The 16,857-nt window shown below is 46.8% G+C and overlaps 1 protein-coding gene across 3 annotated transcripts in view; it reads left to right on the top strand.

Annotated features, from left to right (window-relative positions):
* The first annotated feature begins 3,246 nt into the window (after positions 1-3,246).
* The window catches only part of AFG3L2 (AFG3-like AAA ATPase 2), a 15,312-nt gene continuing 1,701 nt past the window's right edge, over positions 3,247-16,857 (top strand). The window contains exons 1-15 of one of the 3 annotated variants that reach the window (XM_010859064.1): positions 3,248-3,858; positions 4,240-4,317; positions 4,623-4,729; positions 4,871-5,023; positions 7,057-7,131; positions 8,097-8,221; positions 9,926-10,199; positions 11,624-11,761; positions 12,223-12,376; positions 12,676-12,783; positions 12,885-13,010; positions 13,510-13,620; positions 14,036-14,151; positions 14,526-14,726; positions 15,948-16,142. In XM_010859064.1, the coding sequence (XP_010857366.1) occupies positions 3,735-3,858; positions 4,240-4,317; positions 4,623-4,729; positions 4,871-5,023; positions 7,057-7,131; positions 8,097-8,221; positions 9,926-10,199; positions 11,624-11,761; positions 12,223-12,376; positions 12,676-12,783; positions 12,885-13,010; positions 13,510-13,620; positions 14,036-14,151; positions 14,526-14,726; positions 15,948-16,142 (2,085 nt within the window). In that variant the 5' untranslated portion in view covers positions 3,248-3,734. Of the gene's footprint in view, positions 3,859-4,239; positions 4,318-4,620; positions 4,730-4,870; positions 5,024-7,056; positions 7,132-8,096; positions 8,222-9,925; positions 10,200-11,623; positions 11,762-12,222; positions 12,377-12,675; positions 12,784-12,884; positions 13,011-13,509; positions 13,621-14,035; positions 14,152-14,525; positions 14,727-15,947; positions 16,143-16,857 lie in introns of those variants that run through there. The other 2 variants (XM_010859065.1, XM_010859066.1) reach the window with 2 other exon arrangements.

Consider the following 16,857-nt stretch of genomic DNA (forward strand, 5'->3'; position numbering starts at 1 on the left):
GCCGGGATCCCGGAGCCGAAGTTGGCTGTGCCCACGGCGGACCCTCCCGGCGCAGATTGAGCGCGCACGAAGCCCCGGCGGTGGTGGGCGAGCTCGAGGGTCAGCCCAGGAGGTGTTCTCAGATCTCCATGGAAAGGGCGTTCCTGATGTGTTCTCCTCGGAGCCCCCTTCCCTGCCCGGCTGTCGGTCTTCGTCTCTCCTGCTCGGAATGGCCCTGCACGAGGTCTTTTTTCCTGTTTCTGGCATTGCATCCGTTTCCTTGTCTTACTTGCATCGAATCCCTCCCTCTCTTGCCTCTTGTGAGTACTGGACTCAGACCTGTAACAGGCAGGTAGGGATCTGCCCTGTGAGTTTGCAGGGTTTTTGTCAGGAGTCTTCTCTAGAAGGCCTTGCTTGTGAGTGAACCTCGAATGCCAAGGTGTGAGGAAGTCTGCTTGTGAAGGTGCATGACACATTCTCTGGTCCTGCCCTGGAGATCTGGGTGGGGACGCTGGAGCATTACTCTGGATTTTCCTCTAGGTTTGTGCATCTGTTAAAAGTCTGTTCTCATAATGAGGTTCTGGGGAAAAAGATTTCTGTGTGTGTTCTCAAGTATAATCCTCAAATGATTAAAACTGGTGTTTCACAACTGAAAAATACATCATCAAACATAAAACCTAATTTTCTAAGTGAGGTGCTCCATACTTAAGTTTTGCAAATTCATGCCTTTTATATGTACTATTTGAATGGGCTTAGATTAAATAGGGAAAAAAAATCATCGATGGTTCTTTTGTGGAAAATAATCTTATCTTTAAATGCAGTCAGAGGTTATTGCTAGAGGTATCCCTGCTCAACACAATTTGAAAAGATCCTAAAGGGAGCTTATTATTCAGCAAACTAATAATATTTGTTTATATTGTGTACCCAGTTCTGTACTTCATTGTCACACAAAGACTTGCTTAGTATGATCGTAGTAATATTCTGAAAGCCGCTTACTCTTAAGTGGCTTTCAGAATAATTGGAAGTAATTTAAATGTGAGTATTGCCACACAGTTTTAAAAGTGCTTTTCCATGTCTTATTACTTTTGATTCTCACAGTAGTATCCTGGGGCACTCATCTTCTCCCATTGTAGATGTGTGACTTTGAGGCCCCCAATATCATGAGATGTATTGAAGATCGTCATGCAAAAAATCAGATTTCCAGCTTTACCAAAATTGAAAGTTATAACACCATTTGCCGGAGAAGGCAATGGCATCCCACTCCAGTACTCTTGCCTGGAAAATCCCATGGATGGAAGAGCCTGGAAGGCTGCAGTCCATGGGGTCGCTGAGCGTCCGACACGACTGAGCGACTTCCCTTTCACTTTTCACTTTCATGCATTGGAGAAGGAAATGGCAACCCACTCCAGTGTTCTTGCCTGGAGAATCCCAGGGACGGGGGAGCCTGGTGGGCTGCCGTCTCTGGGGTCGCACAGAGTCGGACACGACTGAAGCGACTTAGCAGCAGCAGCAGCACCACCACCACCATTTGCCTGAAGAACTCTGGGTCCTTCAAGTCCCAGGCTAGGTGTCGCTTCCCTGTGACGTCCCTGGCTCCCTTGCACGTGACCCCTTCCTTCTCTGTGCCACCTCTCCACCTTTATACTGAAGGGTTTGTATTGTTGCATGTAAGGTACCTTTCTGTCTTTTCTGAGTTTCTTCTGGGCAGCACTGCTTCTGGTTCCCTGGTGGACTCCCCGCTGCTTGGCAGTACCAGGCCTGGAGCAGAAGCTCTGACTTGTTGGCCTGTCCAGCATGGATATCAGGTCATTTCAATCCACACCCTTAATGGATTTGGCATTGGGAAATATTCACATACAACACACTCTTATCCATTATCAATGGTTATCTCTTAGGCCAAGTATTCTCAGTCGTCAGGGAGGGCCCAACACAACAGAAGCTCCAGGTTCTCAGACCAGCATTGCTGTCAACCAAGAACAGTGTCAGTGTTTCTGTCCTACTTTGCAAGTAATTGTGTGTTGATTTGGAGTTAAGTCAGCTCATTCTTTTTTAATTGACATTTTCTAATTCAGATATCATAAAATCCACCGTTTTAAAGGGTACTGTTCTGTGGCTTCTCATATATTCACAAGGCGGTGCAACCATCACTCACTATCTGTTGCCAGAACATTTAGAAGAAGCCCTATGACTGTTAGTGGTCACTCCCTGTTTCTCCCCAACTATTCCTCCAGCCCAGGCAACTGCTGACCTATAGCCTCTATCATTGGCCTGTTTCAGACGTTTCATAAATATGGAATCATGTAATACGTGATCTTTTGTGTCTGGTTTTTTTAACTTAGCATGATGTTTTCAAGATTTGATGCTACCATCTATCTACTTCATTCCTTTTTTATGGCTGAATAAAATTCCGTTGTGTGCATATACCACATTTTCTCTGTTCATCATCAGTTGATGGACATTGGGTTGTTTCCATTTTGGGGCCATTATGAAAAATGATACTATAAACATTCAAGATTTTGAGTGGACATATTTTCATTTCCTTGAGCAGGAGTGAATTTGCTGGATCATGTGGTAACTTAACTCTTCATTTAACATTTTGGAGAATGCCAAACTTTTCCAAAGCGGCTGTGCCCGTCCTCTAAGCAGTACATGAGGGCTCCAATTTCTGCCCATCCTCACTGGCACTTGATATTGTCTCTCTCTTTTTTTTTTTTTTTTAAATTATAGCCACACTATCGGGTGTGAAGTGATTTTTGTATGGTTTTGTGATATTTTATTTTTCTCATGAGACCATAAAGGAGGGAAATGAGGGATGGGTCTAATGCAGATAAGCTTCACTTTAAACACTCTCACCTGTATGTAAAAGCTTGTCTTCCAAAAAAATGGTGGTGTGAACTTTTCACTTTGCCAAAGGATAGAATCACTTGAACTTAACTGTCAGATTCAGCTATATCCCCTTCAGTGTCTCTACATCTAAACATTTAATAAGGAGCTTGTTCAATTTGTTTACATTATATTCTAATAAACCTAGGCAGGGCTTCCCTTGTGGCTCAGCTGGTAAAGAATCCGCATGCAATGCGAGAGACCTGGGTTTGATCCCTGGGTTGGGGAGATCCCCTGGAGAAGGGAAAGGCTACCCACTCCAATATTCTGGCCTGGAGAATTCCGTGGACAGCCTATGGAGTCGCAAAGAGTCAGACATGACTGAGCGACTTTCACTCACTCATACCTAGGCAGTATTTACAGTTTTTAGCAAATATGTTACTTAAAGCAGAGATGTATCTGTAAAGGGACTTAGCAGGATGACAGTGTATCAAATAACTTCAGCAAATGCTGCTAATATAAGGACTATCAGACATTGGACCATGGCTTCCTTGTCTTTGAACCCAGGTAAAGTTAGTATTGTGCTCACAAACAGCATCGTTCTGTAATGTCGGATAAATGACCTTGCAGTGTGATAGACCCTGCAGGCGGGGTGGCAGATATTCATGGCAGTTTGCCTTTTGAATGCTACACATCAAGGAAACAATGCCTGGGCCAATGTGTTGGTAGGGAGTTGTGCTCAGGCTGCAGCTCTTAATTAGGTGCCTGGGTTGGAGGTGCTATCTTCTGGGTGAAGTGTGTGTCTCCTAGTTCTCACTGGACTGGAGCGGCCCAGGGCCGGACAGCCCTTGTGCTCCCTTCAAGGGAGTCCGTAATCACCTGTTTGAAGGGTAAAATGAAGCTCGATTTAGACTCACCTTGATGTAACCTTCATGCTTCTCTCTGTTGTCTTGCAGCTTTATCGATATGCCACGACTCAGGCGAAAACCAGCAGGAATTCCCTTCTGACAGATGTGATTGCTGCTTATCAGAGACTCTGTTCTCGGCCTCCAAAAGGTAAGCACTCACATGTGACTGTGACGAGGGACATTCTTACACAGACTCACTCTTGGCCTCAGCAGGGCAGGTGAAGAGGTGTGGTTTCAGTTGATTTCTAACCACCCCACCTCCTCCCTCTCATGTGATCAAAGCCATGACATTATGTCGCCTTCACATGTGGCACCTTCGTCAGTAATGACCTGGGCAGGCCAGCAAGACTTCTCGGACCCCTCAGGGTTGTGACTGTACCATCTAGATTGTGATTTACTCCTGCACAAGCAATCCTATACTTCTAGCTTATTCTTTTTCATGAATCAGCTGCTTTAAAAACAAAGAACATACGTACACAAAACGTGATGAATTTTAGTTTGAAGTTAATTTCTTTTTCTTTTCTAACAGGATTTGAAAAATACTTTCCCAATGGAAAAAATGGAAAAAAAGCTAGTGAACCTAAAGAAGTTATGGGAGAAAAAAAAGGTACTGTTTCAAAAGACTATGTTTGAACTTACTGTTTTCCCCTGGTTTATGATGTTGCTGATAGTTGTCACTGAACAAGGAACATCTTAGCTTAAGTCAGTTCTGAGCCCACTGTGTGTGAAGTGCCTGGAGTGTTCCTGAGGGCTCCCCCGTCTATCTTAGTCTCAGGCTTCCTCACAGCACTGTGTTTAGTAACTCATCAATTGCCACAATGCATTTTGCAATGAGTTCATTAAACGACATTAATGGAAACATTGTTGAGAGATTCAGATGCTGCTGTGGACACACTCTCTGTCTGTGAACAGAACCCAAGCCAGCTGCTGCCCCGCGTCCTTCTGGAGGAGGAGTTGGTGGCGGTGGAAAACGAGGCGGCAAGAAAGATGATTCTCACTGGTGGTCCAGGTTCCAGAAGGTTCGGTTCGTGGCTTTGGCCCCTGCCCACCCCCGGAAAGGCTGAGTGGTACTCACGGCCCTGGGAGGGTTCACACCCTGCACAGCAGAGACTGCGTTGTCTTGTCTCACCCTTCATACAAATATCTGCTTCCTCATTCAGGGTGACATCCCATGGGATGATAAGGAATTCAAGATGTACTTTCTCTGGACCGCCCTGTTTTGGGGAGGATTCCTGTTTTACTTCCTGTTCAAGAGCTCCGGGAGAGAAATCACGTGGAAGGACTTTGCTAACAACTATCTTTCCAAGGGAGTTGTAAGTATCGTGTGGGCCACAGGCAGCAGGGATCAAAGGGTGAGTTCAGGTTAGGCCAATAAAGTGATAAACAGCCAGCACGTTGCCAGGCTTGTTCGTCACCAAGTCCCATATTGTATGTTTCCAATGCTGGAAAGTATAGCAGCCAAGGAACCTGTGAGTTTTGACCCAGCAGTTTCTACATTGACCATGACCCCCCTGTATCGCTTTCCCTGGAGAGCCTAGTTCTGGAGCCACTGCTCCTGATCTGCTCTGGCACCCGGTCTACTCGGTTCTCTCCCTTCTGCCGTCAGCTGCCTCCCTTCCCTCCCTGGCCAGCCCCTCTAGGTTCTAGCACGGCATCACCGCTGTGACCTCCTGCACTCCCGGAAGTGGGTGAATAAGTGAATCAGGTTTTACTGCGAGAGTGGACGGGCTCTGAGTGAGGCCCCAGGCAGGAGCTTTGCCTCTGGGCTGGGTCTTTGCCAGTTGGATCCTGTTGTGGCTCATTTAAGATGCAATGGGCTATAAGGCACATGTTATTTTACACGTTACTTAGATTGAGTGGACTGCCAGGGACACTTTGACATCTTGTCAGCAGTCATGTACATTTCGTGTCTGAGAGGTTAAAATATGGAAAATGTCTATCTTAGAAGTGAAGAAACAAAGTGATAGTGAGAGAAGCAGGATTTGACCAACTCTGAGCCTTGGGGAAATGACTTAACCTCTCATTAATCAATGAAATGAATAAAATAAGGATATTAATACTTAAAAAATGTAAAGAATCTAAAATTATTTTTAAAGATTGTCCAGTAAGGTGAGGACAGACAGAATGGAAATAATCTTTCAGATTTTGAAGCAGGTGTCTCGCTCATGAAAGTGAGGCTCTCAGGTTTGTAATTCCCAGGTGTCGTGGAGAGCCTGCACTCTGAGCAGTGACTTCTATCCTCTGAGTATGGGGACAGGCCCCAGGGAGGGTTCTCTGTTGTCACGTCTCCTCCTGACCCGCTGGCTCTGTGCAGTTGGTCTGCTGTGTGTGTGTATGTGTGTGTGTATGTGTCCCCCATAAACCCAGCAGGTTTATGGGGGACAGGGTCCTCTAGTCAGTGCTTTCCAGACAGTGCGCCCCTGTTCTGGCTCTTCCTGGGGTCTCCCAGGCTCCCTCACTTTATATCCTGGGCTGATACCTTCCAAACTCCCTGCCAGAGCGGACTTGACGGCAGCAGGGAGCAGGCACCCACCAAAGGCACTCAGCTCCCAGCAGCCCGAGGCCTCGGGATGAGGTGTGCAAGTGACCAAAGAGTCCATAGAGTTAGGAGGGTCCAGGGAAACAAGGTCAAGCCATCTCAAATCTCAGAGGGGCAAAATTTAGGAAGTTTTGTAACGGCAAGTGAGGACATAGCTCAGTGGGAGCGTTTTAGAGAACGTTTGGCAGGAGCATGAGTCGGAGAGTAGTGTGCAGCGTCCAGCAGAGCTGAGGGCAGTTGTGCCCTACAGCCCAGCCAGCTGTGTTCACCACAGGCGCGCATCCCAGGGAGTTCCGAGAGACAGGCCCAGGCATGATGCGTAGCAGCGTCCACAGTAGCATTGTTGGTGTTGGGAATAGTCTAAAGGTCTTTGAACAGAACGCATAAATAACTTGGGGTGTGCTTATAAAATGGGGTCTGTGCAGAACTGACATGTCAGCAAGGAAAGGCCTTACAGATATAGTGATAGAAGAAAAAGTTGTAGAAAAACAAATGCAGACGAGACCATTTGTAAAGTTTAAAAACAGGCAGATGTGAATGTCTGTTTAGGGTTAGGTCTTTGTGGCCCATGACCAGGCCGTGCTTTGGGGTGGCCAGCACCAGTGTACAGCGGCCACCCCTGGGTGTGGGACATGACTGGGGTTTGTGATGTTTTGTTTCTCAAGCTGGAGGGGAAAACACAGGGTGTCTTTACATTATTCATCATTTTTCTTTGTGTGTCTGAAATATATGCATTTTAGATGAGCTTAGAAGAATGTCTCTAGTCTTTCGGTAAGTTTATGTTTGAATATTTCTTTAAAATTCCAGGTAGACAGACTGGAAGTTGTCAACAAGCGATTTGTTCGAGTGACTTTTACACCAGGAAAAACTCCTGTTGATGGAGTAAGTGATGTTATTAAGTGATGTGAACTAGCTGTCAATTAAGTTCTTATATTTAAAACTGAAAAGCCAGCTTTCCCTCACACTGGCTGTGTCAGAGCAGCTGTGATCTGCACTGACAGTGACAGTGTGACCCTTGTGTCCATCACATGTGCAAACCCTTGGGTCAGTGGTTTGGGTTTGGTGATCACATTGGCTGTACATTTAGGAACCAATGAGTAAAACCTGGTTTTCAGTATTCCAGTATCTATGATTTTTCAAGACTGAGAACAGTTGGTTAAGAAAAAAAAGGTAAAATCCGAACTGCTTATGTCTTGAGACAGCTTTTGTCAAATCAGTTTAAGAAGTGTTCTGCTCATCTCTTTCCCAACTGTTTTGTGATGTTAATTTCTATTTCTGTTCTTATTGTTTAAAAATATTTATATTTCTTGTCCAACCAGTCTGAGCTCTGTTCCAGAGACACCAGGTTGAGTTGAGGGGATTATTGGTAGGAAACAGGTGATTCCCAGCCCTCCTGGGCCAGAGCCCCAGGCCCACCCCCAGTCCTGGGCATCCTACAATCTTCTAGCTCACCCAGGGCCGGAGCCCATCCTGACACTGAGGAGTATCATCGCAGCTGCACCCTGGTGTGGGACCAGACAGCTGATAAGTCCTGGAGAAAGGATGCTTGTTTATGAAAAGGGTTGTCTTTTCAAGTAGAGTTTTTGTTTTTCTGAGTTTATAGTATTAGGACAATAGAGGAGTACTGGAACTGTAGAAATGTTTATTGGCCAAGGGTTCTCACTGAGTAAAGCTTAATCACTCTGGTTGTTAAAGACTGGTTGTTAAACCAGTCTTGCGTTAGTCTTAATCTCATTGTTGGGTTTTTTATTTGCAGTATTTCTGAAAAATTCTTAGGAAGTTAAACCCTTTGTTTTGTCTTCGTTCCCCTCACAAAATTAGGACATTTCACTTTCCTGTCTTTACAGCAGTACGTCTGGTTCAATATTGGCAGTGTGGACACCTTTGAGCGGAACCTGGAGACGCTGCAGCAGGAACTAGGCATAGAAGGAGAGAACCGGGTCCCTGTGGTCTACATCGCCGAGAGTGACGGGTGAGCCTTGGGCAGTGGACTTGGGAGGCTGCCTTTGCGCCCAGGGCTTATGGTGTATTCTGTCACCAGGGGGCGGCACATCACACTTTGTATTCTCATCAGGCCTCTCAATCTGGCCTGAGTTCTTTGCAGCCATCAGTAACTTACTAGATTTTGCTAGAGACTGGTTGGTTTTTTGCATGTTGATATTTCTTTTTTTTTTTTTTGATATTTCTTGATTAAGCAGTGATGTGGGGTCCATGTCCAATACCCTGACCTTGAGTAGAATTGTAGCATAAAAAGCCCCTTTGTGTTAAAGAGCGGCATGCCCACCTTTTAACTGTCCTTTATGTATTTTATATTTCACAGAATTTCCAGGATTTTTAAGTAATGCTTCTTCCTCTTTGGTCAGAGCTGCTTCTTCCCTTAGAGGTTTTTTGTCTTTAGAAAGACCAGCTCTGGACCTTGAGGAAGGGCTTGTTGATTTCAAGGGTTGCCTGTCTTTGGTTTTACTTTGGAATGTATGGTCTTTGAGTTCTGCCCAAAGATGCCCAGGTGGATCTCAAGGCGGTGACTCATTTGCATTAAATGCAGAACACATACCTTGATTAAGAGTTTGGGAGTGAAAGTAGAAATAAAGCTTGATTTTCTTCTACATGTAAAACAGCATGTTAACGGAGCTGATGGTCTTACTCAGCTCTGGGAACTCTATTGAGTCATGGTTTGTGTAGCCCTACAATCTCCCTGCGGTACTTAGGTCCCACCAGCTATCAAAGTTGTTTCATTCTTGGGGTGATATGTCCCTCAGTCCCTGAGGTTAACATACAGTTCCTTAACTTTACAAGCTGGTGCTGAAACTTTACGCAGAGTCTTATTGCATGTTCTTTAAACCTTTATTGTCAGTGCATTGTTTTTTTTTCTCTAGAAGTAAACCAAAGGTAAATTGTTCATGGTTCTTGCTGCCTGCTGTAGCAGCCTTTACAGTTTTGTAATAGATGAAAAATTAGAAAGTTAATTATTATTTTATTCTTGTTTCATTTTTTTACCTAAACTATGTACCAGGTTTTGACCTAAATTTCGTAGGTTAAGTTAAACTAAATTGCTTTATGTTACCAGTATACGTCTATGTCCACAGTTTCGTGGAAATTAACTTAAGACAAACAGAAGGCAGAGACTGTAAATCATCTATGAGCCACTCCCCAGAGTGGGTGAGGGTTGGTGGGCACCCTGCCCCTGGGCCTGTGTGAGCCTGCACAAGCCACCCCACCATGCTGGGGAGACAGCACTCCCCACTGCTGCCTTTGCACAGATTAGATATTTAGAAGACATCCCTTCAGAAATAGTTGATCCATTCCAGTAACAGGACTGGAATGTCTACCCAGGCTAATACCAGAATTGTATTAAAATTATTAAGTCAACGAATTTCTTTGAAACTTCATATGTAGTGACTGTAGGTCACAGGTCTAGCCTGTGTGTGTGCTGGTTCTCGGGTGTGAGTAATGCGGCCCTGGAGAGGGTACGCATTAGGAGCAGGTCTTCCTTTGGTCTTACTTTCTGAGCGTTTGCTTCAGTGACACTGATGCACATAGATTCTCCTTGTGCCTCAGGTGAGGTGTTGGGGTACCTGGCTGCCCAGGTAGAGCATGTGCATGTTCTGCCGAGGCAGGTATCTGGCATGGCGGTCTGAGCGGGCGCCCTCTGAGCTCTTGCTGTCATGTGTCTCAGCTCCTTCCTCCTGAGCATGCTGCCCACCGTGCTCATCATCGCCTTCCTGCTCTACACCATCCGGAGAGGCCCAGCCGGCATCGGCCGCACAGGCCGGGGCATGGGCGGACTCTTCAGTGTTGGAGAGACCACCGCCAAGGTCCTCAAGGATGAGATTGACGTGAAGTTCAAAGACGTGGCCGGCTGTGAGGAGGCCAAGCTGGAGATCATGGAATTTGTGAATTTCCTAAAAAATCCAAAGCAGTATCAAGACCTGGGAGCAAAAATCCCAAAGGTAAATGAACATTCAGAAGTCAGTTTTCAGCTTAATAACCCTAAATCCTTTGAAGGGTTTCTTGATCTCTGAGGTTATAATTTTATGAACTGATTACTTCCACAGTAGCTGCTCTTCTCTCCTTCCTCTGTTGTAACCTGCTGGTCTCTGTTTAACTCCTGAGTCTTTTCAGTCGACTGTCCCTTGTGAATGTGTCTCCTTGAAAATAGTGTGTCTCTTCCCCCAAGGTGTGTTTCTCCTCCCCTTGTTGTGCTACTTTCTCTCCGCAGTGTGTTTTGGACGCCCTATCTCAGCACTGTAGTCCCGGGCAGGCTGCCTCTGCTCTGGCCCTGCTGTCCCTCCCCCAGCAGCTTGAGTGGATGGTCTGCCTGGTCTGGCACTTACATTCCAGGCGAGCATGCCTTCTTCCACCACCACCTACTGCCGGACTCGGGCAGCCTTGCCCATCTCTGCTCCCAGGACCAGGCTCAGGCATTAAGTAATGAAGAGAAAATCTTTAACTAAGGTTCTAAAAAACTCGTTAATAAAGTTACATGAGGGAGTCTTTTCTAAAGGGAATCTTCACTTCCTTGATTTCATGTCCTGCCTTCATGGATGAAAAGTTACATTTTACAGTTTTATAATTTGTTGTACTTAATTAAGTATGTGTTCTGCTGCTGCTACTAAGTCACTTCAGTCATGTCCGACTCTGTGCGACCCCATAGACAGCAGCCCACCAGGCTCCCCCGTCCCTGGGATTCTCCAGGCAAGAATACTGGAGTGGGTTGCCATTTCCTTCTCCAGTGCATGAAAGTGAAAAGTGAAAGTGAAGTCGAGTCTGACTCTTAGTGACTCCATGGACTGCAGCCTTCCAGGCTCCTCCATCCATGGGATTTTCCAGGCAAGAGTACTGGAGTGGGGTGCCATTGCCTTCTCTGAAATATGTGTTCACATCATACTTAAGCATCTCCACGACTTAAATAGTTATAGTGTTTGAGCAAACACATATTTTTCTTTTTAAGTTTATCATTGGTTATTAGATATTTACTTCATTTGTGAAATTTTAAAGGAAAGAAAATAAGCAAAATGAAACTGGAAGTATAATATTTGAAGTTAACCTCAGGTGGTTTTTTAGTATTGCTAGATTCCCAGCTTAAGTCACCCTTTATATACTGTTAGATCTAAAAAGCAACACTAAAAATCTTAAAAAGTAAGGGAGGTATTTCACATTCTTGCCAGGTTTTTTAAAACAAAGTAGTCTCTAATAATCTTTTCCTTTCTCTTTTTATTAATAAAAGCATTTTATATTTGTTTACATGTTTAAGAAATATTTAGGATATGTCACTAAAGTTTATAAACAGATTATACCTTGAAATTATTTATGGGTATGCAGTTTATTTTTCTGAAATTGTAGTTCAGTATACTTTTCCTTTTTTTATGTGAAGGGTGCCATTCTCACTGGTCCTCCAGGCACTGGGAAGACACTGCTGGCTAAGGCCACGGCTGGAGAAGCCAATGTCCCTTTCATCACCGTTAGCGGGTCTGAGTTCTTGGAGATGTTTGTTGGTGTAGGCCCAGCTAGAGTAAGTCTCACCTCTTGCTGTGTTAACTCAGCAGGTCGGAAGGTGGGCACAGGACCCCTGCCACAGTGGGGTACCGCCCACCTTGGGGCAATGGCTGGGTGGGCTTGAGGGGTCATGCCTTTGCTGTGTGCCTGCATGGCTGGGTCTGTGAGTGAGTGTTATAAAGTCTACAGCTCTACCCTGTTGCCTCTGAGTAGGACAGAGGTGTGTAGCATCAGTTTGTTGGTGTTCGTGCTTCTTACACAACAGTAATTGATGAGATTTTAGAAATACTTGCTCACCTTATATCGGTTTCACACCATTTGCCACATGACTTCTTTGCTGCTTTCACCTTTTAACATCTGTGCTGTGCAGTGCTGTACACAGATGGTCTTCCTGGGGGCAGGAAGCTTGGTGTCTGTTTTTATTAGGATAATACTACTCACTTGTAAAGTGACCCCAGTGCTTGCGTTTTCATCCAGGTCCGTGACTTATTCGCTCTTGCTCGGAAGAACGCCCCTTGCATCCTCTTCATCGATGAAATAGATGCGGTGGGAAGGAAGAGAGGCAGGGGCAACTTCGGCGGGCAGAGTGAGCAGGAGAACACGCTCAACCAGCTGCTTGTGGAGATGGACGGTGAGTGCTCCATCACCTGTGTCTATCCTGTACTTTCCATTTGTTCTTCCTGTGTCTAAAATGAGAGTCCTGTGCTGGTAATTTGTCTTCAAGTAGTTGATCATTAAATCTTTAGGTGTTAGGTATGATGTTAAGGGCAAAATGAATATAGGAAAAATCATTTAAACTTGTGATTTAAAAAACCACTAGATAATGGGAAAAAAGCAGTGGTGTATCTGGTGCTCATACATTCTTGACAGGGACACGTTATCTTTCTCCTCACAGCATGTAACAGCAATGATGCCTTTGTCTGTCTCCAGGATTTAACACAACAACCAATGTGGTCATCTTGGCGGGCACCAACCGACCGGATATCCTAGACCCAGCTCTGATGAGGCCAGGCCGCTTCGACAGGCAGATCTTCATTGGTGAGATGGCTTTCTTGCCCTGGATTCAGGCCATTTCTCATGAGGAGAGGTGGCAGCTGTTTCATTATGATTTTTTTCTTCCTTAAAAATAATTTCTCAAGGACCGCCGGACATTAAGGGAAGAGCCTCTATTTTCAAAGTTCATCTCCGACCTCTGAAGCTGGATAGCACCCTGGAAAAGGAGAAGCTGGCGAGGAAGCTCGCATCCTTGACCCCGGGGTTTTCAGGTGGGTGAGTTCAACCCTCGGTTCTGTCTACAGGACGTGACTCTTCCTTTCTCGTTCCCTCTGTCCATCCTTGCAGATTCAACATGAAGCAGGAGGGACCACCTGCAGCCTGAGAAGAGTGTATTCACGGGCACAGGTGCCTCAGAGTTCCAGGGGCCTGCTTAAAATTTTTTGTTGAGGACATACATTGTGTTATGGCTTATTTGTGTTGCCATATACTTTCTCTAAGAAGTTAATTTACAGAGAACTAAGCATTAGTTGGTGGACATTTTAAAGCACAGTCTTAGTTTGCTTTCATCATATAGTCTGTGGAGATAGATTACTGCCCATGGGTGTCTGTCCACTGCTGGTCCTTGCATTGTGCTTGAGGGGCCAGTTGTGCTGGGCAGGCCTGGGCGCTGGAACCTGCTGGTGGTGGGGACCTGGTCTGGTCCCTCTTGAAAACTGTGGCCAGTGAGCTCGGGTGTATCTGGTGGAAAGCTGCTGTGTTCTTTCACAGGAGCCGATGTTGCCAACGTGTGCAACGAAGCTGCTTTGATCGCTGCGAGACACCTTTCAGATTCCATAAACCAGAAACACTTTGAACAAGCAATTGAACGAGTGATTGGTGGTAAGGCAGCTGGTAGACCGCACATCCAAGGGCTGACAGCGTGACTCTGCGGCCAGGGAGTATGTCCACCCAGGCCTGGAGCTCGCGGGCAGCTTAGAGTGCCTGCACAGAGGCTTCCATGTCGGATGGATCTGAGACAGGCTGCAGGCAGGGAGAGGTCTTCCCTTAATTATAGCAGTCTAGTTGTTTTCTTTTAAAAAGCACTTGTAGCCTTCCTGTTTTCCAAAAATTTCATCGTGTGAGTCTAACGTGCTCTGAGCGAGACATAGGTGATGGATAAACAGCTGTAAAACCAGTTAGACTGGGAAGGCCTGTGATGTGTGTTCTTTGTGAGGCTCTGAGTGGTGGTGTGTGAGCCTCTCTTGATGTCGTTGTCACTAAAACAGCAGGCTTTATTTTCTTTTCTGTATGTCAGGCTTAGAGAAGAAAACGCAGGTCCTACAGCCTGAGGAGAAGAAGACAGTGGCATACCATGAGGCAGGCCACGCAGTTGCCGGTTGGTACCTGGAGCACGCAGACCCCCTCTTGAAGGTGAGTGGCTGGGGGGCACGTAGTGGGAACATCTGACAATGGCACTGAGGGGAGGCATCATGCATGGACGAGTTACAAAGTTTGGAAAGAAAAGTGTCTGGAAGCTGAAGGGATTCACTCCTGTGGGTCAAGTTAGCAGGGGACCCTGCTCGGCAGTGGCCCTACTGTCAGTCCTGGGCATTCGTGGATGGGTTTCGTAAGAGACAGAAGCACCGTGTAGGAGTCACTTGGGGTGAGGTTATCCCAAGAGGAAATGCTCTCCTAGACCAGCTGCCTGGCCGAGGCCATGGGGTTGCCCGGCCGTGGTGCTCTGCTCGCCGGTGAGATTGTCAGCTCCAGCGGCCGGGTGCTCAGTGCTGCTGTTCCCTCGCCAGGTGTCCATCATCCCACGAGGCAAAGGGCTGGGCTACGCTCAGTACCTGCCCCGGGAGCAGTACCTCTACACCCGGGAGCAGCTCCTGGACCGCATGTGCATGACCTTGGGCGGCCGCGTGTCCGAGGAGATCTTCTTTGGCAGGATCACTACCGGCGCCCAGGACGACTTGCGCAAAGTGACCCAGAGTGCCTACGCCCAGGTGAGAGGACGGGTGGGCTGCCTCCTCGCCGCCGCATGGGCTCCGGAGCGCCCCTGAGGCTCCACTGGCCTGGGCTTACCAGGCAAGGGTTCCTCCTTCAGAGAAGTTCAGTGTAAGGTGATCAAAACTTAGGAATAGAAACTTACATTTTGGTCACTCAGTATTTCGGATTTACTGAGTGTGTGAAGCATGTCTGTAGAGTTTAAGTCTAGTTTCAAACCTGCAGGACCCTACGTGGACTCCCCCTAAGCTGGGAGCAGTCACCCCGTGCACCCACCCCACCCCATTTGCCTCCATTCCCAGAAACAGTCAGGGTGCTCTCTTGGAGCTTGATGTCAGTGACTTTGGGAACTCCTCAACTGTGATTTTTTTTTTCCTGTGTCCTAGCACCTCATTTAAGTTTTTCCGACTCTTCTGTTGTTATTTCTTTTTTTCCTCACATTCCTGATTTTGGTTAGTTTTTTCTGAAGTTGGGTCACAATATTCATCTGTTCGTGGACGTCCCTGCATCCCACTTTCCTTATCTGCATGAAGTTTGTTTTCCTGATCTTCTAGGAAGAAGGTGGATTAAGACAGTGTTTCTAGTTTCATGGTTTTAGAGTATCTTTTTCTGTTGTTTTCATGAACTTTTGAAAAATGTGCTTCCTGCTTTCTGAGCTGTTGCTGCTCCCCTGTCTTACCTGTGCCTCCTCTTTTTTAGTCAGTTTGGATTTTATTTCCAGACGTTTCTTCTTAAGTTGGGGTTCTGTATGGTTACTGTGGGGGTCTCTACAGCCCAGCCAGGCCCCAGGGACGCAGGGAAAGTGCAGGCACCCCTCCCAAGTTCCTGGAGCAGCCCAGGTGATGCAGGAGGAGCCGCTGGGCGCCCAAGGTCGTGGCTTCCGTCTGTCACAGGCTCTGGCTCCTCCTTGCCTCCCCTCATGCAGAGTGATCTCATGCACGTCTCATGACTGCTGGGGTCTGTCCCCACCTGTTTGCTGCCTGTCTTGGTTGTACATATTGTCTGCCCATTTCTGGTCTTGTCCCCACTGCCCCGTCTATGCAGAAAACCTGGTCTACTTGGCCGACTCAAGGCTGCCATGTCATTTTGCCGGGTTGAAGAGTAGTTCTGCAGTGAAGTGTGTGCATGCAGTGTCCATGTTGCCTTGTTGACATTTTATAAAACCCATGAGCCTGTGAGCAGAAATGGATGCCCACCACTGGCCACGCCTTCTTCTTCAGATTGTTCAGTTTGGCATGAACGAGAAGGTCGGGCAGATCTCCTTTGACCTCCCACGTCAGGGGGACATGGTGTTGGAGAAGCCGTACAGCGAGGCCACCGCCAGACTCATAGATGACGAAGTACGAATCCTTATCAACGATGCTTACAAGAGGACAGTGGCCCTCCTCACAGAGAAGAAAGCTGACGTGGAGAAGGTAGGTGCCGACTGTGGGAACACTCCTCTACATGGTTTGCAGAGGCCGTTGAGGGTGATTGGTTGGCTGGTTTGCAGACACCGCCATTCCCCCTGTGCCTGCTGATCCTGGTTCCTCCCTCCATCCTGATGCTCCGTCGGTGGGGATGACGGGGAACAGAGGCGGGGGGGATCTTGGCTCCTGGCTCCTGGGAACTTGAGCGCAGGATTAATGAAGTCTACTCGTAGTACCAGGCATATGGCTGAATCTGCACTCACCTTGCCAGGTGCTTACAGGTGCAGGCCTGCTGGGGTTCCCCATTGCTTTTCCCCTCTGGAGCAAAGGAGGTCTTAGTTGCCTAGCAGGGACTAAACCCGGGTCCTCAGCATTGAGAGTTGAAGAGTCTGTGACTCATAGAGTTAGAGACAAACATATGTGGATAAAACGACAGGACATCTGGGATTGTCTCCAAAATAATCCAGGAAGCAGGTGGAACAAAAGTGGTCATGACCAGTGGTTACATGGGGTTGCATGGGGTTAGTTATCCTTTTTTTCTATATATTTTTGGTATATATTTGAAATGATCCATGCTATGCTATGTTATGCTAAGTCACTTCAGTCATGTCCGACTCTGTGTGACCCCATAGACGGCAGCCCACCAGGCTTCCCCATCCCTGGGATTCTCCAGGCAAGAACACTGGAGTGGGTTGCCATTGCCTTCTCCAATGCATGAAAG

Source organism: Bison bison, unplaced genomic scaffold (assembly GCF_000754665.1).
Source record: "Bison bison bison isolate TAMUID 2011002044 unplaced genomic scaffold, Bison_UMD1.0 scf7180017864453, whole genome shotgun sequence".
In the NCBI taxonomy this organism is placed as follows: domain Eukaryota; kingdom Metazoa; phylum Chordata; class Mammalia; order Artiodactyla; family Bovidae; genus Bison; species Bison bison.